This window comes from Thermochaetoides thermophila (assembly GCF_000221225.1).
Source record: "Thermochaetoides thermophila DSM 1495 unplaced genomic scaffold scf7180000011818, whole genome shotgun sequence".
In the NCBI taxonomy this organism is placed as follows: domain Eukaryota; kingdom Fungi; phylum Ascomycota; class Sordariomycetes; order Sordariales; family Chaetomiaceae; genus Thermochaetoides; species Thermochaetoides thermophila.
In genome coordinates this window covers 360,849-385,804 of record NW_006383034.1, presented here as the reverse complement: position 1 = coordinate 385,804, position 24,956 = coordinate 360,849, and the positions used below count along the sequence as shown (strand labels likewise).

The following is a 24,956-nucleotide window of genomic DNA, read 5'->3' as shown; positions in this document are numbered from 1 at the left end:
AATTCTGATAAGCGATAATGTAATCTTTCGTCATGCATCCCTGTAAATTACGGCCCCTCGCACAGGCCAAGCGCGGGGCCCCAGGCCCGAAGCTCAAGCAGCCAAGCTTCCCATGCAAGCATCGTCACCAGCCAGCTGCCTGTAGCAGGAGCCAGCTCTTTTATATTGCGGCGACTCGACCTTAGATCATTGAGAGTGTGGACTTCTTCTGTTTATCTCCGTATTTATTGTCACATAGCAATTCGACTTCCAGTATGTCGACTCAATACGAAGGTGCATATATCCCTATCTTCATTCCCCTGAATCCCTTCCCAAAACTCCACACGTGCTTTTCCAGCCCTTTCGCTAACCTCCAATAGTCGAACACAACATCTCCCCGTCCCCGGCTCCCCGCCGCCGGCGACAGGTTGACATGTCAACCTTTACCGCACACCTGAACAACATCGCCCCGGAACTGCTCTCCCCCTCCTCCCAACCCCATAACCATCACAACCCCCACGCCGTACCCTCTCCCCTCGACACATCCGCCCTCTACCGCCTCCTCCAAGACCAAATCATCACTCTAGCCTCGACAGCCCCGACCCAAGACAACCGCTCCTTCCTCCTCTCCCTAGTCAACCTCTTAGAAGAGGACGTCGCGCACCCGCCGCGCGAGATCGAGGGCGTGTCGCAGGAGTTCCTAGACGGGCTGGACCGCGTGTCCAAGGGGGAGCTCAAGCGGGATGCGGAGCGCGGGGAGAAGGACGTATGTCCTATTTGTGCGGAGAAGTTTGTCGACGATGAGTATCCTTTGGTAGTGGAGCTTCCGTGCAAGGGCAGGCATCGGTTTGACTTGGAGTGCGTTGGGCCGTGGTTGCGGGCCAAGGGGACGTGTCCTATGTGTAGGGAGGGGATGAGGAAGAAGAAGGAGAAGGTGGTTGTGCAGGAAGATAGTGAAGAGGAGGATATGGATGGGTTGTATGGGTAGGTAATGGGGTAGGTTAGGGAGCTGGATAGGCGGGAGAGTTGACTTGGGAGACTGGATGGACGGCATCATGCTTGATGCAAGAGGATGGCTTTGTTACCCAGGTATCTACGTTTTCCATCTTCTCGATAATGATACAAGCCCCCCTGTCAATGTTTACAGGATACCGCACAAAAAAAAAAAATCCTACAACACCTCATGACACAGTCCCTTTGCCTTACTCTCTCTTCGGCAACGCCCCTTTAATCGAAGCTTTCTTATCCGGAAGCGGCGCGACCTTCCCATGCTTCTTCCCCTTCTCATGACGGCTCCGAATCTTCTTATCCGACTTATCCGCCGCGTCCTCGCTCGTCATGGTCCCGCCCCACTCGCGGTCGGCCGCGCTCAGGTCTAGCGGGTTGCAATAGCCCGGATTGCCGCCGCTCTCCAGCGCTGCCGCACTGCGCTCCAGGTCCGGGTCGGTCACATTCCCGTCCCACGACACTTGCTTCTCAGCGATCTCGTCGGCCGATGCGCTCTGGCTCTCTTCCATCGACGGACGCGGCTTGAGAGACTCGCGGTCTTGGGAGTCTTTATAGGGGTACTGTAGCGCAGCTGTTTGCAGGGCGCGGCAAGGCTGAAACGGGGGTAATATTCGTGGATGGAGGAGGGCCCAAGATGGGATGAGAGGGCGAAGTGTTCGAGTCAATGACATCTTTATCATAGATCAATTGTTCCTGTTCGTAATTATCTTGAAAACCATCGATGTTGGAATGTCATTTGCATGTATATATCACGGAAACCGCTTAATGTTCTAGAGCATCGAAGACAACATGCCGATGGCTCTCATCGAGAGGAGGCACTTAGAGATGAATGGGCTGTGACGTCATAACGCTTGCTCTTGCCCGCCTGGCACTTGGCTTGGGTGGGGTCCGAGGTTGAGGTTGGTTGCAACAAACTAAGCGCTACCTGACTGAGAAGCTTTTGGAATAAAGTCGCTTTGAGTCTTCTCAAGACAAACTTTGAATAACCCCTTTTTTTTTTTTTCGCGAGAGAAGAGGGGATCATGTAAGTCAAAGATCTCCCTGCTTTGTAGCAACAATATGAGCCAGACAAGTTTCCCATTGCTTACAACTAACTTACTTTCGGCTTTTCTTTTTTAAAAAAAAGAAAAAAAAACTAGAAAACCTCGGCGTTTTCCTGTCTGATCACCTCTCTCAAAGATTAGAGAAGGCTGTGGTCTGGACTGTTGATGGCCGTCGATCTGTGTCTCAATTGAGGAAGTGCGTCTTTCAAGCTCAACTCCAGGAGATGCAGTCCGGCCACACCGAACTGTTCCTCTACCAAGCTGACATCTTTAGCAGGCACTTCCTTGTCCTTTAGACTGACTAACATTCAGCCAGCAATACAGAGGGCTTCGTTGTCTTGGGACAGGGCCTGCCAAGCTTGCTGATCAGCTCCCTCTGGTGTTTTGTGAGGGGTTCGGCAGCAGGCTGCGGCCGGCGAAAGCCGGGTTCGATCAGGACCAACAGCAAGCCCTTTCACATGATACTGGCAAGTCCCTTCCCATGACCCAACACCAACCCGACTGAGATCTCGGCACTGGCTGGAGTACTTGTCGATCAATTCCCACCTTACAGGAGACGCCGATTTGGTGCGCGACAAATGCATCCAAGCGCTCTTTGGTTGCTATGCATGCAGTTTCTTAATTGGCGATGGGTTACATCGTGAGACAGCTTTGGCAAGCAGAGCGCGTTGTTTCTCTCAGTTGATGAGTGGCTGCTGCGGTAGAGCTTTGCCAGTCGATTTGCTTGGTCGCTTTTGGGCTTTTTGGTTGTGGCGCCGGCCCCTGATGAGCTGCACAAGCCCCCTTGGTAGCCGCATCTCCACGCAAATCGAAGGCTTCCAGAAGCCTGTGTTTCCTTGTTCTCCAAGCAGTGGCTTTTTGCTTGTTTCAGGTGCCAAACACTGCGACTTCTGGGATTCCCAGAGCTGCAAGATGCGAATGGCGCGGGGCGGATATGACCGAGGAATTTTTCCATGTGAGGGATTCTGCCGACTCGTGTAGGGGACTCCTTGCGAAAGAGACAAACAAACGCGAAATCTTCGCTGAGCAATTCCGCGATTGATTGAAAGCGATGGGATAAGATTATTCTATCTCATCAACCTGTCTCACCAACCTCGACGACCTATTGCGGCCATCATGAGGTCGACACTCTCGGTGTACACAGTAGCTTTTGAAATCGGGCCATCCGCGCAACTACGCGGACTATCGGCTGCGACGCGAATGCCTGCCGCCTGGTTTCAGTGCGACTCGCACGTGGGAGGGCAAGGATGTCATCCGCTTTACCTGAGACGCCGTCTCACTTTCCACAGGATGCGACGTGACGTTGTCGTCAACCTGTGCCCAGCGCTGCCGTTTCGTTTGTGTGCAGAAGGCTCAAACATGATGGGAGGTGGTCCGTGCTCCGGCTGCTGGTGTCTCGTATCTCGAGGGTCCCCGAGAGATGCCTATTGTCTCTGACCATAAGAAAAAAAAGGAGCATTGCATCTCGGCTTTTGGAAAAGATGCTTGACCCGAAGGTTAACCTTAAAAAACTAAACGATTCCGTCTTGGGCTTGAGCTGGCTTGGGATGGGCCGTAGTGAGCTCTGCGGGAGCATGGCCTTCGGCTGCACGGATCCCCAAACAGCAAGACCCAGCATGCAGTGGACCGTTTTGAGGCAGGCGGGCTGTGGACGCTGCAAAGGTGGGCCTGATTGCTTTGAAGGGGGAGAGAGGGTTATTCTGGGTTAATGCTGTGTGCTGCTGGACTGTCGTGCCTAGTGATTTGGGGGGGGGGGAGGGGGAGGAGCAAACCCTGCAGAGGGTTGCGTTGGTGCAGTTGTCTCTGTTACCCAGCTCTGGTCTGGCCGTTTTGTCTCCATCAACTGCTCATGCACTCTCTTGTCGCCTTGGCAACTCTCTATCGTGCCAAAATGTCGCCGACTTGCAGGTTCCTGGGCAGCCCCAGGTTGGGTTAAATTGCTGTACTCCGCCAAACGCGCCAGCAGAACCCCACCAGCCAGCCACGGCCACGAGGTTGCCACGCGAAGAAGACGAGGCGGGCCAGCGAGAATTTGAGGGTTTTGAGGGTCTTGCTGCTGAAATCCGTCGCCAAGAAAAACGCGGCATTCCGCGATCGCGGGTTTCTGCGTGGCCAGGCCATGATCAGGCCGTGATCCTCGGTGCGATCAGATCATTGCAGCGTCATCAACGTAATCAACTCGGCGAGACTGCCTCTATGGGGCTGCCCATCGTCGATATAGCGTAGCCCAAGACTGCGGTAGTTTATGTAGTTTTTGGGGAACGATAGCGCTAGCGCCGCCGACGCATCCAATCGAGCGCAGCGTTTTGCGTCCGGCGGAAACGGGATGGAGAGGCCAGGGAGCACATGGATTGGAGAGACGAGGCCGTGCACCCACAAGAGTCCACTGTCGTCGCGGACCGAAGGGCTGGGTTGGGCGATGGACGGCTGCCGTTCCCGTGCAGCACAGACAATGAACAGCGGAGAGCAGACAGCAGAAGAGAGGACCGAGAACACTCCTCTCCGACGAGCCTCGAGTCTGCACGCAATTTTTGTTTCATAAGCCCTGAGCGTCGCTGCCGTCAGCCAGTGTCTGTGTCGCGTGTGTGCCATGTGGCAGTTGATTGCCCCTGCGCAAGCCCGGTCAGACGTTCTACAAGCCAGCGGGCTGCCGTGACCCGTTCGGTTTCTGGGCGGGGTGTCTCCATGTCCAGTCGTTGCTGAAAAGCTGTCTCGAACGTGGCTTGCCTGTGGTAGAAGAGACCCGTTTTTTTTTCCAAGGCCTTCTGAGGACCAGCAGCACAAGCGCATCTTTCTGGGCGGCGGTGAGCTGCAGAATCCCATGCGCCAGCTAATCCCGGTCCCGAGCGATTTGCAAATCCATTTCGGCCGGGAAGAGACTGGAATTGTGGATGGATCGGCACGCCCCAGGAGCACAGCTGGGCAAACCACGAGGGACCAGAGCAGCGAGCCAATGATTCGGTGTGTTGGGGGGGGGGGGAGGGGGTGGGCCACAAACTACTTTGCCCAGGTGGGCTGGGCAGCAGCACATCAGCAGCACGCCAGCACGCAGCTCCAACACATGGCGGAACAGGGCCTCCACGCTGCAGGAAAATTCTTTATTACTTCCATTCTATTAATGAAATGATGAACGCATTGTCGGCTGCAGACTCATATTGATATCCTTCCTGTCTTGTGCCTCCTTGTCTTGAGTGGTCTCAGTCAGGCTCAGAGTCCTTTGTTTGAACACCACCATCACATGGCTACAGCTGTAGCATCTCTACATACTGCACACAAGTGATCTGGTGTGGAGTGCAACCCGTAATCCGCAAATACCCCTCCATGCTCCATGTCATGGCCAGCGTTGCAGCGGTCCTCAGGGCTTCCAGAGCTGGCTGGGCCACTTTCCAGGCACTTTCATCATGATGCCCCTGTCTTTTGGGCTACTACTGGCCCCAAATCCTTGCACACTCCAAGGGTGTCCCAAGACTCCAGGCCCGTCAGACTCCGACGGACGCCTTTTACCATCGCTACTGCTGGGTGCCGAGACAGCTAAGAGCCACTGAAAACCACTGGCCAGGAGACCACGCGGAGTGGACGCCGCCAGTCGTCGCTGGTCCTTGACTCCTTTCCCAGGACATCAGTCAGTCCTGCTGCTCTGTACCTCTCCACTTCTAGCCAGCACCAGCACCGGCATCTCCTAATCTTTGATTGGATTTGCTGGACTCCTCTACTTGTCCATTCGAAGTCCATCCACGCTTCTACAAGTCCACACCTGCCTACCATCGCTCTATCCGTCACTCCTGTGATCCCTTCGTCCTTGCATCTCATCTCTCGTCCCTCTCGCTGGAGTCGCTGCCATCCGAAGCAACTCCACTCCCACTCCATCCTCCCCATCCACCTCCCGCAGCCCGCTCCATCCAAAGCCATCCACTGATATCCACCCTCGCTTCCATCTCTCTTCTCTTCCCTTTCTCGCCCGCTCGCAGCGATAAAAACAGCCGAGTTTGTTCTGCCGACCCTAAACCCAGATCCCCGGGTCGCCACGAGGTGCAGGTGCGGATCAGCCCAGCAGTACGTAACTTTTTGCACACGCTCCTTCCCTGCCGCTTGGGAGCAGCAAATTCGTCCCGCCTTGCGCCCAAACATCGTCGCATCTCGGATTCCCGCCCGCATACTGTACCCCTCATCCGATCCTCGACTCTGGCCCTGCTGCAGACGCTGCGTCGTCGCCGCAAATACCAGCTCCCCCGAACGCAGTCGACCCCTCGAGCGCGTAGTCTGGGACCAGTAGCGGCCTACAAACCCACGGTCCTGACCCGGCCCGTCTGCGCCGTTTCACCCGTTTCGTCCCGAATGTCGATCAGCCCTGGTCTCGTGCTGCTCGAGAACCAAGGCCGAGTTGTCTACCGTCCCAGCCAGGCCGTTCGGTTTGCCTGATACCGGCCTTTCTGCGCCGTAGTCGTTCCAAGCCCAAGCTAGTCGTTGAGGAGGAGAAGCAGAAGCCAAGGAAGGCCATGGGCAACAGCCAGGGCAAGCCCGTCGATCTCGACGGAGAAGGTGGGATACCTTGCATGTACCTCCCAAGCTGAGTGTCATGGCTGACACACACAACCCCCCGCCCCCCCCCCCTTCCACAGTGAACCTCAACCACTTCCGTCTTCTTAGAGTAGTTGGCCGTGGCGCCTTTGGCAAGGTCCGTATTGTCGAACGGAAAGACACAGGTCTAGCATTTGCTCTCAAGTACATCCGCAAAGATGAAGGTATGCGACCTGCCCTGTCATCCGAAATACGCCCCCTCGTGCTGACCGTACCAGTCGTTCGGTCTGAAAGCGTGCGCAATATCATACGTGAAAGACGGATGCTTGAACACGTAAACCATCCGTTTATCTGCAACTTGCGCTACAGCTTCCAGGACGTCGAATACATGTACCTGGTTGTTGACCTCATGAGCGGCGGCGACCTGCGCTTCCACATCTCAAGAAAGACATTTACGGAAGAAGCCGTCAGGTTCTGGATTGCAGAGCTGGGCTGTGCCCTTAGATATATCCACAGCCAGAACATCATTCACCGCGATGTCAAGCCAGACAACGTGCTACTTGACGCCGACGGTCATGTCCATCTCACAGATTTCGTATGTATCCTCTTTGTCGACGGCGGTTGTTGAAAATGTATGTCGGCGCTGACCTAAGCCTAGAATGTTGCCTCCGATATCGTCCCGGGGAAGCTCCTGACTAGTAAATCAGGAACATTAGCCTACCTGGCGCCCGAGGTATATGCAGGCCATGGCTATGACGTCCGTGCGGATTGGTGGTCTTTGGGTGTTACATTCTACGAGTGCATCTACAACAAGGTATGTGCCATCCGGTAAGTCCTCGTGGTTTTGTTGGCTAACACAGGACAGAGGCCGTTTGAAGGTAACTCGGAGTCGACCCTAAGTACCGTCATTCAGGCCGCAAAACCCCGATACCCCGTTACGCAGCCACCCGTCTCGTTGCCTTGCATGTATGCCATCCAAGCAGCCCTACAGCCGGATCCGAACAAGCGTATGGGCTCCACATGGGAGAGCTTCATTCAGCACGAATTCTTCCAATGCATCGATTTCGAGGCGCTGGAGAGGAAGGAGATTGAGCCGGTGTTTGTTCCATCTCCGGAGAAGAGCAACTTTGACGCTACATACGATCTGGAGGAGTTATTGCTGGAAGAAGCACCACTAGAGGCCCGCGCGCGGAGACAAAAGCCGAGGGAGAAGCTGAGAGAAGACGCGACAGACAAAGAGATCCGGGAGGATGAGCTCTACCGCATGATTGAGACTGACTTCCGGCCCTTTGACTACACCGTTGCTGCATACAAGAAGTATGCCAATGCCAAGCCCCGTCTCCGCGCCAGGTCCGATGTGACGACTGCTAACCAATACCTGCTTAGGCTCCAGCAGCAGCAGCAGCAGCAGCAGCAGCAGCAGCAGGAGGAGGCAGGGGCAACGAGCGGGCAGGATGGTGTTCCCGGTCAGGCGAGCACACAGCAGGGCCCGTCCCTTGCGCCTGAGAATCCTGTCACACCCTCTTCCCCCAACGGCGCGGTTCGCCCAACCTCTTCTCATCATCAGCAGCATCATCTTGGCCAGGACGCGACGAGCATAAACGGTAGTAAACTCTATCGCCCGCTTAGCAACCACAGCTCGCGCCGTGTCGCTTCGTCCGGTGCCCCGCCCTCTTCGTCGGCCAACCCTCCGGGCCGTCCCCCGCCGCTGCCCCCCGTATCCCCCAAGCTACACGCCCCGCAGCGGCACCTCGCATGGTCATGGCTCGAACCAGATGATTGTCAACTCGCCCACGGGTGGCGTGCAGGTCACGCTGGATGGCGGCAGCAGCTGGAGCGAACTCGCAAGGCAGGACGCGACGCTGCCGGCAGACGCAAGCGGTGGGCTGGGCGATCTGGGCGGTGGTGCTGGTGGGAAGCATGAAGGTGGTGGTGGTGGCGTGTTTGGGTTCTTTAGGGGTAAGAAGGGGAGGGGAAACAGTCCTAAACCTAAGGAGAGAGGTGTGTTGGGGAAGGAGGGTGCGAGAGTTGTTATTGGGTAGTGATAGTTTGTGGAGAAGTTTGGGGAGAGTGAATGTGGGGAAATTTTTTTGTTGATATCTGTTGGGTTGTGTGGCGTGCATATATCATGGCATTTATGTGTTTTTTTTTTTTGGGTTACCCCCGTATATATGTGTACATTTTGAGGTTGGTGGTTCGGTCAGTGCTTGGTTGGTCCGCAGGTGATAATTTGGTTGGTGAAAGCATTAGCGTCGGTCCCTGGGGCTCTACGTACTTTAATGGGGATTTGGGGTTTGGGGTTTGGAGAGGAGTTGGTGAAGGGGGAGGAGGGGAGGGGAGGGAAGGGGGGGGGGGAGAAGGTTGTGTGAGAGGGAGCCGGTCGAGAGCGAATCGGTGTCCTGGAAGGAAGTTCTTCTGTCGCTTGAAGAATGATGAGGTTTCCCTTTAAGTAGGGTGCTCATCGTCATGATGCAATCATGTGACTACTACCCTCTCTTGTTGAACTAGGTTTCTTAATGTTGTGTCTCATCTAGACTTGGTTCTGTTAACCTGTGTGGCTCAAGCTTTGAGTGTTACCTAGGTAATGATTATAGCATTAGTCTGGCAATCAACCCATATAGTGATACCTCTGCAGTGGGTGGCACTCGAAAATTAATTAAGATCTTCGATACAGAGTTTTTGGGTTTCAATCGTAACGTGTGTCACACTTCACTTGGATAATCATGGATGAGGTGAGCCAGCTTCTTCCTATGTTCAAAGAGCGCTCCCCAGGAGCCCTAGTGAGCTTGCAACAACTAAACTTGGTCTTATTTCAAGACCGACTTGATAAATGCACCGATAATTTCCATGTTGATACAAGCCTTGGTACCAATGTCAAGACACAGGCAACCTACAACAAGTTTCCAACAGCTGGGCCTTTGTCAGAGACGGGAAACATACACCATGAGGTCACTAACCAGGCCGCTAGGATGGATGCGAAAGTGATTAGTAGCCATGTTCTCCCCCCCCCCCCTTTCCCTCGAGTTGAGGTTCAACCAACATACAGTGATCTCTTTTCTGCTGTAGCTTGCCCATATTCTGATCCCTGATAGAAGGGTTGAGTTGTGTTTCGTGAGCTGTAGTCTGTAGTCTGTGGTATCAAGTTCCCTCTCCTCGTTGGTAAACCGAAGCATCACAACTACTGATCTCTGGTACTCCTTGGAGTGATATGGTGATCGCTAGACGAGATACATGAACGATTGATCCGGTAAGAGACTAACTTCGCCGATTTTCTTCTACCGGCTGGTTTACCTCAGACGCAGCATCCCTGAACAGATAGTCAGCACTTACCCTAACAGAAGGCTCTAGATAATGCGCAACTCACTGACCTAAGTCTTCCCAGATTGTCCAACCATGCATTGGAATCCTGGAACAAGATTTCAAAGATGGACGGCCAAGAATCAAGGCGGCTCCAAGATATTACTGTTTGTCTTTTGGGAAGGATAAACATCTTTATCTGCCAACAACTATTCGCGTCACTCATAAAAGATAACGTTCCAATTATTCCTCTCGAGACGGCAACCCGGCCCGTTGAAGTGAATACATGACTCGTAGCTTTTTCGTCCCAATCGGGAGCAGTCCAGGTCCTCCTCAATTTGAGAGACTCCGCGATATCTCTAACCATATAGGATTAGGGCCAGTGAGGGCTAACGAGTGCGGAAAGGAAAACCCAATAGCCTGGATCGGTGACTATGCTGATGAAAATAACGTTAATGGCTCGAGACGCTTTTGACGATGCTGGCCATAGCTGATGCGTGGAGAAGGATATTTTATCTTATGTTGTTGGTTGCCAATTTCTCGGCAAAGATCATGGTAGTATTCCTAAGGACCTACCCGGATACAAGTAGAAAATGGGAGTAATTTGAGTCAAAATCCTTCAAGACAACCCAAACGTGATAGATATATGATAAAGCATGTCGGGATCTAATTTCGGCAAAGGACGTAATGGCCCTGAATTAGATATGCAACTGAGATACGATGACATGTTTAAACTTACGGGCCGATCGCAAGGTGGCAGCTGCGGGACAAAAGGACATATTAAAAGACCGAAATCATGAATCGTTCTAAAAGTTAGCTCTATTCATGTGCTAGGTATCCTCATATTTCCATACCAGTCATCTCCCACGACATCACGACTCATTTCTCAAGATTTTCTCTCACAGAGAATCTACACACATCTAGTCAGTTCATTTGTATCTTTGTGGTCAACCAACCAAACAGTCGATTGAAACCCCATAGGTTTACTCGTGAGAGGATAACTTCGGATGCAGGCAATAAACCCATGAAGACTCTTCGAAGCAACTTCCTCCAGCACTTGAGGGCCATTAGCCGAAGTCAGCTACCAGAAACATTTCTGAACGTCATCGCCATAACTCATTCCCTCGGTGTGTGTTACCTTTGGATTGATTCTCTGTGCATCATACAAGATGACGAGGGAAATGCCGACTGGAAGCAGGAATCCGCTCGCATGGCCGACTACTATCACTATTCTTTATTGACCACTGCAGAAATGTGGACGTCTTTCTCCTCATAAAGATATTTTTCGTTGAAAACATACAGTCAGTAAACCACACAACTTGTCAAACGCAAGCAAGCAGGCACGGATGGTGTTGGTGTCCCTAATCCCAACGTCATAGCAGAAGTGAATGGCGTGAAATTCCAACGAGTGGATCATTTCCCTGAAGAGGACCTAAAAGCGTTCAGTATGCAGAGGCGCCATTTTCCCCTATTTATGCGAGGATGGACCTACCAGGAACATATTTTGTCGCCCCGTTGTTCTTCATTTCGGAGAGCAGGGAGTTATTATGGGAATGTCGAGAGGATCATACCTGTGAATTGGGGGAGCTCTTTGATTCACACCTCAACGGAGACCAGTCTAAGATGAAGCAGATCTTGTTTTAAACCACTTTACGGGGACCAAAGTTCAGCTCCCCGTGAGACTGTATCTGACCGTTCGACCCAAAACCTCGGGGGTGATCCGCCTGTGGAATCGATACTGTGGCGACAGATAGTCCGACACTATTTCACGCTAGAACTCACCTATGATTTCACAGACTCCCCGCTTTTCCGGGTGTAGCGGATGTGACACAGAGGAAGACGGGGTAGCACTACAACGATCGCCTCTGGAGAGAGACATCACTCCAAGACATGTGTCGGTACCGGAATCATCTAAGGAAACGTGTCATCCCGGGTTACGGTCCTCTCCGACCTGATCTTGGGCGACTGTTATTGGAGCCGTCAACTGACTCTAGCTACTCCGAGAGGTGAAAGAGTGGGAAGTCGATGAAGATCGCGTCGTAACCCACCACGCTACAGCGTTAGATGTCAGCTGCACATTGCTTGGGCCTTCTACCACAGGTCTTGTTGCATATGGCTTCATGGAATTGGAGTGTTGTTCAACTCCTATCAAATAGGATACATTTAGCGAGTAATTCAGCTCAGAGAAAAGACAGGACATGTATGGCCAGACGGCCCAGCTGATCCACGAGAAGCCAGACAGTCCTTTCTGACTGGCTACTATTGTATCCCTTTCTGACCGAGACGCAATATTTACTGCTGCGGCGCTCATATTCATGCGAAGATCAGGGTCGAATAATCTTGTGCGTATTGGGCTTTTTGATCTTCGTGGAGCACCCGGGCAACAAGATCGGGGCTTGATGTGGAGGGAAGCTCTCAGAAGCGAAAGGTGAAGATTAGAATTGTCTAACCTATAAATCTGGATATAGACACTATAACATGCATGGATGTATCTTGACATGAGCGGGAATCCTAATCTTGGGCAGCAGTTATTGAGATTAAAATGAAGGGAATGAATCGCTGGCTCATAGAACAGTCTTTCATATCCTTCGTTTTATTTCGAGTCTCTTTCTAAGCCATGACGTCCAGGTGATAAGCGGGGGGCTCGAAATAAGCTCGTGGGTCTGGCGGGGTCTTAGTGGGTCACGCAAGGGATTTCTTATCTTATCGCAGGCTTCATGTTTCCAGGATCCCAAATTTTTTCGACCATTGGCGCGACAGCATGGGCGACTTGGTTGCTGGGTCCCATCTCCCACTTCGCACCGCCCGAGCCTTTCTAGACATATAGACATCGCCGATATCATGAAGCGAAAACTGGACAAGAACGACGAGCCTGAGGAGGGCCCCGAGCCCAAGAAGACCCAGCCCAGCAAGCCGGATGAGCAGCAAAAACAACAACCCGAGCCTGAACCGTCGTTTTCAGAGCTCGGCCTCGACCCGCGCCTGGTGCAGGCCGTCGCCAAGCAGAACTTCGAGAAGCCAACTCTTGTGCAGCGCAAGGCCATTCCGCTGGCATTGAAGGGACAGGATGTGCTCTGCAAGGCCAAGACTGGCTCCGGAAAGACGGCTGCTTATCTTTTGCCCATCCTCACCAGCATTTTGAAGCGCAAGGCCGTATGTGCTACCATTCGTCCCGTCGTACACACGGAAGGGGGGTGGGGGGAGGAAGCTGACTGTCTTGATATAGACCGATCCGACTCCTTTTACCGCCGGTTTGATCCTTGTGCCGACTCGTGAGCTTGCCGACCAGGTCTTCAAGGCCGTCGAAGAGTTTTCCGCCTTCTGCGCCAAGGACATCCATGCCGCCAAGCTGACCGAGAACGTTTCCGACGCCGTGCAGCGGTCCCTTCTTGCCAATGTCCCGGATGTTGTTGTCTCAACCCCAGCGCGCGCCTGGCATAGCGTCAATTCGTCGGCCCTGTCGCTGGCCAAGCTGCAGTTCCTCGTTCTAGATGAGGCCGACCTGGTGTTATCGTACGGCTATGACGAGGATATGGAGAACCTCTCGCGGTCGCTGCCGAAGGGCGTTCAGACTATCATGATGAGCGCGACGCTCTCACCCGAACTGGACGCGCTTAAGGAGATCTTCTGTAGAAACCCGACAATCCTGGACCTGAAAGAGGAGTTTGGCGCCGAGGACGAGAAGCTTACTCAGTTCTACGTCAAGTACGTTGCGCTAGTTTACTTCTTTCAGCGGGATGAGAGCTAACAGTCTCAGGTGTGGCGAGGAGGACAAGTGGCTAATCGCATATCTTATCTTCAAGCTCCAGCTCATCAAGGGGCCATGTTTGATCTTTGTCGCCGATATCGATCGGTCATACCGGCTGAAGGTGAGAAATTGATAATTTTGGCCGTAAATCAACCATGTGCTAACATTGCGCAGCTATTCTTCGAACAGTTCAGCATCAGGAGTTGCGTCCTTAACTCCGAGTTACCTATCAATACCCGCATCAAGATCATTGAGGAATTCAACAAGGTGAGTATCTGTACATCTATACTCCGTCTGTCTGCACTGGAATGCTAATCTCTTCAGGGCATTTATGACATCATCATTGCCTCCGATGAAAGGCCCGAGGCCTTTGGGGAGGAAGCTGCAGAGGAAGGTGAAGAAGAGAAGGAGAAGAATTCAAAGTCCAAGGACGGACAAGAGAATCAGAAGTCGAAGAAGAAGAGGAAGTATCAAAAGGATGAGGAGTACGGAGTGTCGAGAGGTACGGACCTACCGGATTTTTACCACGTCCTGCAGCATCCGACAATGTGCTGACTATTCCCAGGTATCGACTTCAAGAACGTAGCTGCAGTCATCAACTTCGACATGCCGACCTCCGCTTCCTCTTACACACACCGTATCGGACGCACAGCACGCGCCGGCCGCGCCGGTATTGCCCTCTCTTTCGTCATCCCTAAGGACCAGTTCGGCAAACACAAGCCGACGATGGTCAAAAGTTGCGAGAAGGATGAAAAGGTGCTGGCTAAGATCATTCGCCAACAGGCCAAGCTTGGGCGGAAGCTGGAGCCATACAACTTCAACAAGCAGCAGATGGAGGCGTTCCGGTATCGTATGACTGATGGTATGTTTCTCTAACCTGAATGTTCGTTTTGATGATGGTGCTAACGTTGTAAAGCGCTCCGTGCTGTCACCAGGGCGGCGATCCGTGAGGCCCGGACTCGTGAACTGCGACAGGAGCTTCTTCGGAGCGAGGCTCTGAAGAGGTATGTTTCTGAATCTTCAATATGTGTTTCTGACTTCACACTAACTCTTCTCATCAGGTATTTCGAAGAGAACCCAACCGAGCTGCAACATCTGCGCCATGACGGTGAGCTCGGTAAAGGCATGAGGCATCAAGCTCACCTCAAGCATGTCCCAGACTACCTGTTGCCTAAGGAAGGCAAGAAGGCGTTGACAGAGCAGCAAATCGGCTTTGTGCCGTTCAAGAAGTTGGATGGCAAGGACAGGAGGAGGAGAAAGGGCAGGCCTAAAGGGCGAACATTCAAGACGGGTAAGGACCCGTTGAAGACATTCAAGGTGAGGAGGAAAAAATAAAGCGAAAAAGGAATGGTTAGATGGGTGTTAAGTTCTGTAATGCATATATTGGCGTGGCATGAAAAGGTAACTCTTGGGTTACGGTTGTGGTAGTTGATTCCATTCTATGTACCCCTGATCAACGTTTCCTCCCAAGCCTGCCAATGGTGACATCCTCATGTCATCCAGTGTTCCCCCCCCCCCCTCCCTCCCTCCCCTCCCCCCTTCTAGGTATCTTTTGTATGAGATGCACTCGCACCTCAAGCACTCCCCTGAGGAACCAGCGGTCCCCGTATGAACTGCAAGCGTCCATCCGCCCCTTCTTCCACCCTCCTAACTCGGACGCAGAACTTGAAAGTCCAAACGTTCCTGTACTTCTCACAGACACAACGCCCGGCACGGACTTCCGCGTCGCTGAACCCCCGGTGGAGCAGCCCACACAGGCAGTACTCGCACAGCAGGGACAGCAAGTCGGCGGAGGCCATCAGCCAGGTGATGTTCGGCCTCAGCCTGTCATTCAGGTAACTCTGCAGCAGGAGGGTGACGACAAACTTTGCCGGGAGGTTGCCATCGCAGATGCGAGGGAGTACCTCGAGCCAGTCATATAGGTCATCGATTAGGTTGTCGATGGCCCCTTTGGGCTTGGTGCTGGCCGGTCCGCCAGGTATGGTATCGCGGTCATGGATGGCAGTTTGCTCACTGTTTGTATCGGACGTATTGGGATGCTGGAATGAGGATGTTTGATCAGGAGAACTGGGGGAGAGAGACCCCGACTGGCCGCGGGGAGTGTTGGGAACGGCCAAGTTATTGGGCATTTTCGCCGCGTCTTCTCGCTTGCCCACGAGATGAGATTGAAGGTGGAACTGTGGTCCGAGTGTAAGCTGGTGAACGAGCTTCTGCCAAGGTACTGACCGGCCTGATAACAATGCAATGTAGGGAGAATTCAGCACGCTGCTGACGTTCAGGAGAATTGTGTCGTTTGTAGATGCCGTTGCCAATGTTTGAGAGTCCGTGAGAGCGACACACTTGTGCCCTTCAGGACAATCGCGTGGGGTAAGTAGGCAGAAGTTATCGCAAAATGCTTGGAAACTTGGGTGAGTGCCGCACTTGTGGCCTTCAGGAAACTGTATAGTATGAGTAGGCAAGATGTTGAAGAACGTTATGAGAGCTCGCTACAGTCGCACGCTTGTGCCCTTAGGGGAATCGAAGGATAGGAAGGTTAGGAGTGAGGAAAAAGGTTGTTGGGATAGTTTTGTTCGAGAGTTTGTAGCCGGGAGAAATAATATTTGCTCGCAACTTGGCTAGGGAGAAAACATTCATAGGAAGGAAACTCAGGCAGCAATGCACCGGATGAATACCAAGAGTTCTTGTTCTCTGTAAGTAGTTATGCCAACCTTTATCCCGAGTTTGTGATGAATATTCTGCATCAAGACTCGATTTTTCTTTTCTTTCTTTTTTTTTAAAAAAAAAGAACATGATTCATGGGTCCTCCGATCTCTATTCACATATTGAACAACTTCACTTGTGGCTTCAAGCAAGAGGGATCGATAATTACCATCTCGCACACTTTAGTTATATTTGTCCTGTTTCCAAGATATACGACGCAGATATATATATATATATATATATATATATAGGTATTCAAAAGTGTACTCAACCATCACGGCAACTCCAAACCTAATCCAGACGTAGAAAATATACACCTCATCTAACTTCAATACCTGAGCACAACCCCCCTAGCCTTTTTGCCCCCCATTAAGATCCACTCCCTGCCCCAACCCCTCTCCTTCTCCCTCACAGCACCGCCAAACCCATTCGTCCACAACCCCTGCATCCGCCACTCATCCGAGTTCTCTACGAACGGGTTGACGCCCTGCTCGATCGCAGCAATCTGGGCAAGAATCTCGACGCGGCGCTGGCGTTTTTGGAGCAGCTTGCGCCTGTGCGCGCGCGACTGCTTCGCGAAGGCGTCTTCCTCTTCGGACGGAAATGCCACAGACGGGCTGTGGTCTGCGTTAGGGGACCAGAGACCGGCTGTTGGTGTTGTGGTAGAAGTCTTAGGAAGTGCGGCAGTGGTAGGCTTGGGAGGGGTCCAGAGCTGAGCGGGCTGAGTTGGCTTCTTTTCCTGAAGCTTCACTGGCTCCCTGGCCTTGGACCTGGACTTAATGATCTCGACTTTGGCGGGCTTTGCTACCTCAACCTTGGTCGGCTTAGCGAAGGCAAGGGATTGCCGGATGTGCAGGCTCAGGCGGCGCTGCAGCGCCTCGACGGCTTCTGTGGCTGCAGGGATAACGGATGTTGTTCCGGCAGGAGAGAATGATGGTGAGGGAACGGCTTCCACGACGGGGAGAGGAGCTTGAACAGCGGTCTGCGACATCATGGAAGTGCGCCGGCGGTACTCTTCACGCGCGGCCCGTTCGATAAATTGTCGCTCCTGCTCAAGAGCCTCGATGCGAGCTTGGATGTCGGCCGAAACAGGGGGGAGGACAACGGTCTCTGTCGTGCTTCTCTCCTTCTTATGCTTGCTCTTGCTGCTCTCCTTTTCGCTGCTGCTTCCACTACCACTACGCGACCGACTCCTACTCAGTTCCTTCCTCTCCCGCCTCCTCTGTCTCCTGATCTTCCTAGCTGCGTAAGAAGCGATAGCAGGGTGCACGGCCTCTACGCTCAGTTCCTCGTCCTCGTTCACAAGCTGGACGGAGCTGATATCCAGAGAGCCGAAGAACACGGGATGCACAGCGGCTACGTCGTATGTATAGCCCGTGGCAGCCGGATGGAACCAAGGCGAACGGGTGACCAGTGAGCGCGCGGCGAAAACGGGATGACGGGTGGCTGCGTCGAAAGGCTCGGTTTGCTTCTGGGGGTACGAGAGCGAAAGAGCCTCCTGTAGAGCAGCCTGCCACTGAGCTGGATTCGCAACGGTTCTCCTGAGCTTCTTCTGGGGATAGCTGGCCTTGAGAGCTTCGTTCAGAGCTGCAGTCCAGTCCGCGTCTGTGGCAAGCGGACGCCGGAAACGGCGCGTAGTTGAATGGAAGATCCAGTTCTTGCCGACGATGTCTTTAGAAGTTTGCTTAGGGGTCCAGAGATTCGCCGAAGTAATCTTCTCCAAGGGCTTGGTGTCCACGGCTCGTGGCTTCCGCGGAGTTTCCTTTGCAATCGGCTCGGCAGCAGTGCCGCGATGCTTAACGGAGCCAGGAACAAACAACCCGTTGGCGGACTTGACTTCCTTCACTTTGCTCGGAGTCAACCAAAGACCAGGAAGCCCCCTCGGAAGCTCTGAGATCCAGTCGTGTTCAACCTTCTTGACGACAGCAGTCGGCGACCACAGGCTTGTTGACGTGAGCCTATCCAACGGCCTGTCCTCAACTGGGCGGACTTTGCGCGCAAGATCCTTTGCAATAGGCTCCTGATCGGTACCACGGAAGAGCACCGAGCCTGGCACGAAGAGCCCAGTCACAGAAGCAGTCTCCTTAACTTTCTTCGGCGGAGACCACAAACCAACCAGGCCAAGGGAAGGAGACGACGAAGAAGAAGTACGAGTGCTAAAAACGATCCAGTTGCGCTCGACCTTCTTCTCACTAACACACGGCGTCCAGAGGCTGCTCGATTCCAACGGCGTCAAGTCAGCAACGACCGAGCGAGGCTTGCGGATGACGACGACGTTCTTGGCGGCAGGTTCAGCGTCGACGACGACAGGCTTGGATTTATCCTTGGAGCCGGGGGACGGAGGCACGAAGAGACCTTGATGGCCCTGAGAAGAGACTTTCTTGAATTTCTCCTCTGGTGGGACCCACAACCCAGCAGATCCTTGTCCCGCGCTAACGGTCAGGGCTGCAGGTTCAGGGGCGCTGCTGGTAAACTGAGCTTGGGACTCGGAAGTTGGTAGGCTCTGCGCCTGGACAGCTTGCAGGTTCGCTTTTGGATTCACTGGCAACCCGATGATGCTGGGTCTGCGAACAGGCTGCTTCGGATCGCTGGGTGTACTCTCCTCGACCATCATCACTGTGACAGTCGCGCTGGAGGTACGGTTCGATGGCGGTTCTGGGAGCGAAAGCGCCTGCGGAGCTTCATCCAGACCGATGAGGATCGATTGGGCACGGGGAGAATTCTCTTCCTCGCTCTCCTCGCCCTGCTCTGCGTCGCCAAAAGCTGTGGACTCCGGCAAGGGGGAAGAGGCTATCGCGCGACGGCACAGCGTCCGTTCTGAGCAGGTTGGCAATCTCCCACAGAGTCGAGTCGTCAAATTCAGCGCTGTCGTCATCCTCATCCTCCGAATTGGATGGCATCTCGTCCAGGAAGGCGTCATCATCGTAATCGTCGAAGAACGACTCACCGTACTGCTCAATGGCGGAAACCGCAGGAGCCGGGGGGGCAGTGAAGCCCGTCGACGCAGCCTGCATCTGCATCTGCATCTGCATCTGCATCTGCATCTGCATATGCGTAGCCGGCGCCATACCCAGGCCACCAGTCGTCATTGTACCAGGCATAGCCGTGAATCCCATGCTCATACCAGCCACGGGCCGGGGCGGCAGCGTTGCAGTATCGGAACGCTCGCCCCATGGGAACTGGAAGATACCCAGAGTATCGCGACGGTCGGGCAACGGCTCAGGGCTCTCGAGGATGTCGGGCAACATAGTGATACGCTTGGTACGGCGTGGCGGCCGTAGAGTCGACGGCCGGGGCTTCTGCTGCTGCTTCGGCGGATCTTGCTTCTGCTCCTGCTGTTGTGGTTGCTGTTCCTGAGTAGTTGTTTGCGGCGATGACTTGATCGAGCGTACGGGCTCGGCGGGCGGCGCAGCGGAAGCCCAAATCGGCCGCCAGAGGCCAGAGGAGGGTCGGGAAGGAATCTGGCAAGGCTTGTGCCAGAGTTGGGAGCTTTCGATGCGAAGAGGTTCGAAGTCCTTCCTGAGCGCCGGGCGGAGAGTGAGACCCGGAAGCGTAACATCTTCGGCAGGGGCGCTCTTGCGAGCAGGGGGCGTCCAGAGAAGTCCCAGGGGACGCTCAGACTCCTTGACCGGTGGCGTCCACAATAAAGCGGCCTTCTTCGGCTCCTCCTTTTGAAGATGTTCCGCGCTCTGCTTGAACTTGTCCGGGATAGGAGGCACCGGCTCGGGCTCACCCTGGTCGGAGTCGGAGTCAGGGGGCGTAGGGCTGGTAAGCTGAGCACGGGCAACCTGCAAGAAGCTGACGGTGCTCGTCCGGAGTAGCTGCACATCCATGTACTCCATCTGCACCTCGGTAAGCCGCTTCTGCCACCTGCTCATCTGCGGGCTGCCCGAGTCGCGGTTGGACGAGCGCTCCATCCGGTCCTCTTCCCTGAGCCTCATGACACGCGACAACCGCGACGCTCTACGCGAGGATGATTGCAGCGCGAGCGAATCGCGGAGCGAGCTCCTTTGGCTAGCTGTTGCCGAAATGCTCGTCGTGCTGATACTCGAGATGGAATCACGCTCGACATCGTGCCTGATCTCCTCCAGGTGCTCAACCTGCTCTCCTACCTCCTTCTCCAACGACTCGAGCAACGCGAGACGCCGAGCTGCGCTTCCCGGAGAATTGCGATCAAATTCTTCGAGCTTCCTGAGTCTCTCGCGCAATTCTTGGATCGCCTTTTCGGGGGACTCAACCGGCGACGGCGGAGATGGCTCGACTTGGATGGTAATCTTGTGTCTAGCTGTTGTGGTAGCCTTTAGTGTCAGAGGAGGGGGCGGAGACAGCTTCCTAGACCGTCGGTTCTCCTTGCGGGTCGAGAAAGTGGGACACTCGTCACCGACACGCCGATGCCAACGGGCTGGTTGATATTGCGCTTGCTCTGGCGACTTGCGCGCCTGACTTTGCGGTGCCGGCTGCTCTCCCTCTTCGCCCTTGATATCTTCCACGGGAACAGTCGAGGCGTCAAGCATGATTGGGAGGGTTTCGCTCCTACGGGCGTCATCTTCTGCCGCGACGGCCCCGCCATCGGATCCCCGGAGCCCGGCAGGGGGTCCGATATTTTTGATGACCGGAACCCCGACGGCAAATTCCGGAGACTGCACTGCGCTCCAATTAGTTGTCGCATCATCCTCTGTCATCACTGTCGTCGTTGTCCACGCCGAAACACGTGGAGGAAGCGTAGTGCCTGGTAAGACTGGCGATGATTTGCGTTTCCCGCCATCTTGAGCAGCGGTAGACTTGGGAATGGCTGGTTTCTCCTTCGCGTCGAAGGCCTCGAGCCATGAGGAGGCCGCAGCCTCGCCAGCCGTCTTCAGGAGAGTCGTCGCGGACTTGCGAGGAATTTCGTCAACCTCCAGGACGCTCTCCGTCCGTACTGACGTTTTCGTTGTCCGACGTTCGGAATCAACAGGCGAAGGGATGTCGATGGGCGACTTGGGAATCGATGGGACTTCGGGAACTGAAGATGATCTTCTCCTCGTTACCTTGCCGCTCGGAGGGCTTGGGAAGAGCAGTGTGATCTTCTCTTCGACCGTCATGCTCCTGGTGTCGTTGGGATGCGGTCTAGGAGGGACAACAGTGCTCGGAGGAAGCGGCGGGAGAGGGGGCAGTTGACTTGGACTCCCTGGAGTTGATGATGAAAGAATCGACCTAGCTACCAACGCGCCAGCCGACTTGCTCCGTCTATGGCTCTGGCGAGGGCTAAACTTGGCTGGGGAATCCACGTCCTTCTTCCGAGGAATGGGACGCGGTCTGTTAATGATGGAATCGGAGGTGCCGGGCGTCGGAGGAATCGGGTTTGCTTTGGCAGGCTTCGTGTTATAAGCAGTCGAAGTAATCGGAGCCGTAGCTGGTGCCGGCGCGGGCACGGGGGCTGAAGCAGGGGGAGCCTTAGGGGCCTTTTGGCTCACGTCCTTGATAATGGACTGGACGACCATCGGATCATTATACTCAATATTATTCACGAACAAGATCGTCTTGGTCCGTGATCCGGACTCCTGAGGAACCTGCACTCCGCGTGCCCTCGGGTTCTGTGGTAGCCCAATAGTCGGCCTCCGCTGAAGAGGGGTCTTTGCTGGCTCCTGCGGCGCTGGCGGAGGAGAAGGTGGCAGCGTTCTCGACGGCCGGATGTCGGGCTTAGTAAAAACGGCCGTTTGGGCGATGGTGAGGCGATTCGTATCCACAGTGAAAGTTGTGATCGACCGCTGCTCATCATCAGAAGAGAGCCTGGGCGACCTGCGACGAGCTTCTTCTCCGCCGGGCGACCGCTGTGCCGACGTGGTCATGGCAGTGCCGACATCTTCAGGACGCAGAGCTCCAGGAAACATGCTCTGGCGCGACGGAGGAGAGCCAACCTGCTTCCTCTTGATGCTGGTGGCCCGCTGAACCCCTTCCTCTGGAGACATTGCACTCGTCGGGGTCTTCGAAGGAACAATCCCGAGGCCCAGATCTCCTCGCCGCTCCCTCCGTTCCTTCTCCGCAACAGCTGCGTCCTTGAGATCCATGACGGGTATCCTGTTCATCAGATTCTGAGACGCATCTTCTTGCATGATCGGGCGGCTGATTGTCAGTTTCGTGTTCGTCTTCCCACCACCAAACAATGCCTTCTTTCTCTGAGGTGTTGGCGGCTCAGCGTTGCGCGTGGCTGCGAGCGCAGCTGGACGCGGCGGAATGCTGGTCTCCTCCTTGGCCACAGGCGCCTCCCTCGGGTTAATAAATGTCGTAGAAGACCGAATGGCAGCCTCCTTGAGATCCTCATAGCGACTAGGAGGATAATCCGAGTGCGAGGTCGCGATATCCCGAGTGATGTTGAACCGACGGGGAGAAGGTGCCTCGGGTGGCCTTGACTGAGACCTCGCCGGAAATAGGGTACCAGCCCTGGAAGTCACAAGCACTGATGATGTCAGCTGGCGGGGTTAGAGAGTCAAGAGACACGAGGACTTACGGATCACCATGTAAAGGCCTGCGGCAGGAAGAGCCGTCCTTACAGCCAAGGCGATGCTCTCAAGTCCAACTAACAACGGAACACTTGTCTACAAGCTGTCAGCACTTGCCTTCGACACTCACAACCAGACGTAACCTACCCCTGTCCATACGGTCAACCCCAACAGGATGGACATGACACCCCTTGCACGCTCTGCCTCGGCCTCCTTGCCGGTCCGGTTTTCCCTAGCCAGTCCACCCGGGGAATAAGCGCGAACGACGAGGAGCACAATAATAGCTCCATCGAGCCCGGCAACGGCGATTCCGAGGGGCGTAATAGCCGTCGTAGCGACGCAAAACGTGTCAACCTGGGGACGGGTAAAGCCGGTGAAGACAGCGCCGGCGATGAATCTGAGGGCGACTGCGGCTTGTGGGAGCAGCTGGGTCACGGGGAGCTTGGCGCCATTAGAATTACTATTCATGGCCCACAAAAGGAATTGTTCGAGGGAGAATCTCGCGAGCTGGTCGAAGACGGTGGAAAAGATGACGCCGATCTGGCATGGTGTCGTTGAGGTGGTGTTGTTCAGAAGGATGGAAACAAAGTCGACTAAAGCCCACAGGGCTGCGCTGCAAAGGAATAAGACGAGGACCAGCCTCTGGCTGTCCCGAAAGACGGAGCCATCGTGGCCCTTGATGTAAAGAACGAAAGCCGCGGATGCCGCGTTTAAGACAATACCACTGGGGAAGGTCAGCAAAACCTGGTCAAGCTGTCAGCTCTAGGGGGGAACAACTTACAAAAAGAAGGCGGCGACGAGGGCCTGCGTCGCGCCCTCAACCGCCATTATGGACTCAAAAATAATGGACGGTCAGAATCGAAGAGAACGGCCCAATCAATGGGGCGATTACGAAATGAACACAATCAAGATATCAAGACTAGGACAACATGGCAGTGACACGATCCCGGGCCACGCGGTGACCTGCCCACCAAACAGTAGACAGCGAGAGTGGTGATGAGAAAATTGGTGTGTAGAGGCAGAGCAAAGGGAGAGAGAGACAGAGGAGGAGCCGTCACGCGACTTGCCCGGCCGTCTCGGCTCGCAAACGAAGGACGGAAGAAGTGTCGTGTGGGGGAGAAACAAGGGGCCAATAAACTTCAGGGTAGGACCGGCAGCTGAGTGGCCAGTGAGGGATGAAGATGGGCGCGAGGGAGGATCCGTCTGTTCTCAGGATCTCAGACCGGGTTGCCGCCCGGAAGCCGGAGGCAAGATTTGCCACGGAGAAATGACGCTAATACCCAAGCTCCCCCTAGAGGCCCCCCACGGCGTCTTGCTGTGTGATGTATTTGTCCCGTGGTCGTTGACTGCTCAACAGGGAATAGTACAGCGTTTGCTCAAACAAGCCTTCCACTGTCTCTGGTTCATGCGGTGATGACGCCGATGAAGCGATTGGAGGGTTCGCAAGGCTGGTGGTGCAGGCGAGCTTTGGGTGTTTCACTTGAAACTCGGAGTGTTACATGCAGCACAGACTACCACCCTCGCGCCAAAGTCACCCCTCGCGACACGGCCTATGAGGAGGAGAGAAAAGAAAAAAAGAAAGAAAGAAAGAAAGAAAGAAAAAAAGAGGCACTCTGCAATCCGATGCCTGAAAGCATCTGATCTTCATTTTCCAGACAATTCCGACGTTGTGGTTCTGTGTTCGGGCGAAGAGCTTGTTGCTCTTGTCATCCCATTTGGAAAATGTGCTGACATCAGTACTATCACGGAGGACATCCAGGGCGGAGCCCAATACCACTCCAGATCTTAGCTGGACCGAGTGAAGAGGTTTTGAAAAGTTTGCAGGTGTCGCTAATTATCCATAGTAATTTTCCTAGCCAAGATGCGGACGTTGCGTTTCATTGACGTGGGGTATTGTAGGATACGCATGTAGGAACTCGGGATCCTCCGTCCGTAGAAAAGGCATCACATGGCGAAGAAGAAGAGGACAAAGTGAAAGACGCCGTAGGCCAAAAGACAAGCTCACTCGACCTCATCAGATGACATGATGACAGCCTTGTAAGTGCTCATAAGCATGATGAAAGCGGCCGTTTTGGAATCTCGGCTGCAAACAATCAAGGCGGCCTTGTCTTTTGTCGGATCATCGGCTTGGTCGTCGCAACTTTGTGATTTTGGTAGGTGGACAGTTGCCATGCTCTTTGTGTG

At 54.2% G+C, this 24,956-nt stretch overlaps 6 protein-coding genes across 6 annotated transcripts; 3 read left to right on the top strand and 3 right to left on the bottom strand.

The window, feature by feature from the left end:
• Positions 1-412: 412 nt before the first annotated feature.
• CTHT_0041320 (ring finger-like protein) lies at positions 413-967 on the top strand (the record flags this gene model as incomplete). Its single annotated transcript, XM_006694475.1, has 1 exon — positions 413-967. The coding sequence occupies one exon, from the start codon at positions 413-415 to the stop codon at positions 965-967; it is 555 nt and encodes a 184-aa protein (XP_006694538.1).
• A 214-nt stretch (positions 968-1,181) lies between these two features.
• Positions 1,182-1,658, bottom strand: CTHT_0041310 (uncharacterized protein; the record flags this gene model as incomplete). Its single annotated transcript, XM_006694474.1, has 1 exon — positions 1,182-1,658. The coding sequence occupies one exon, from the start codon at positions 1,656-1,658 to the stop codon at positions 1,182-1,184; it is 477 nt and encodes a 158-aa protein (XP_006694537.1).
• A 4,948-nt stretch (positions 1,659-6,606) lies between these two features.
• CTHT_0041300 (uncharacterized protein) lies at positions 6,607-8,590 on the top strand (the record flags this gene model as incomplete). Its single annotated transcript, XM_006694473.1, has 5 exons — positions 6,607-6,772; positions 6,827-7,143; positions 7,207-7,362; positions 7,414-8,225; positions 8,293-8,590. 5 exons carry the CDS (start codon positions 6,607-6,609, stop codon positions 8,588-8,590), a joined length of 1,749 nt encoding a protein of 582 aa, XP_006694536.1.
• Positions 8,591-12,686: 4,096 nt separating this feature from the next.
• On the top strand, positions 12,687-14,928 carry CTHT_0041290 (uncharacterized protein; the record flags this gene model as incomplete). Its single annotated transcript, XM_006694472.1, has 8 exons — positions 12,687-12,998; positions 13,072-13,550; positions 13,603-13,714; positions 13,768-13,860; positions 13,918-14,095; positions 14,159-14,455; positions 14,510-14,597; positions 14,655-14,928. 8 exons carry the CDS (start codon positions 12,687-12,689, stop codon positions 14,926-14,928), a joined length of 1,833 nt encoding a protein of 610 aa, XP_006694535.1.
• Positions 14,929-15,167: 239 nt separating this feature from the next.
• CTHT_0041280 (uncharacterized protein) lies at positions 15,168-15,722 on the bottom strand (the record flags this gene model as incomplete). The annotated part of the gene is made up of 1 exon (XM_006694471.1): positions 15,168-15,722. One exon carries the CDS (start codon positions 15,720-15,722, stop codon positions 15,168-15,170), a length of 555 nt encoding a protein of 184 aa, XP_006694534.1.
• An 899-nt stretch (positions 15,723-16,621) lies between these two features.
• CTHT_0041270 (uncharacterized protein) lies at positions 16,622-23,600 on the bottom strand (the record flags this gene model as incomplete). Its single annotated transcript, XM_006694470.1, has 5 exons — positions 16,622-19,036; positions 19,101-22,729; positions 22,781-22,868; positions 22,920-23,496; positions 23,554-23,600. The coding sequence occupies 5 exons, from the start codon at positions 23,598-23,600 to the stop codon at positions 16,622-16,624; spliced, it is 6,756 nt and encodes a 2,251-aa protein (XP_006694533.1).
• Between the last annotated feature and the right edge of the window lie 1,356 nt (positions 23,601-24,956).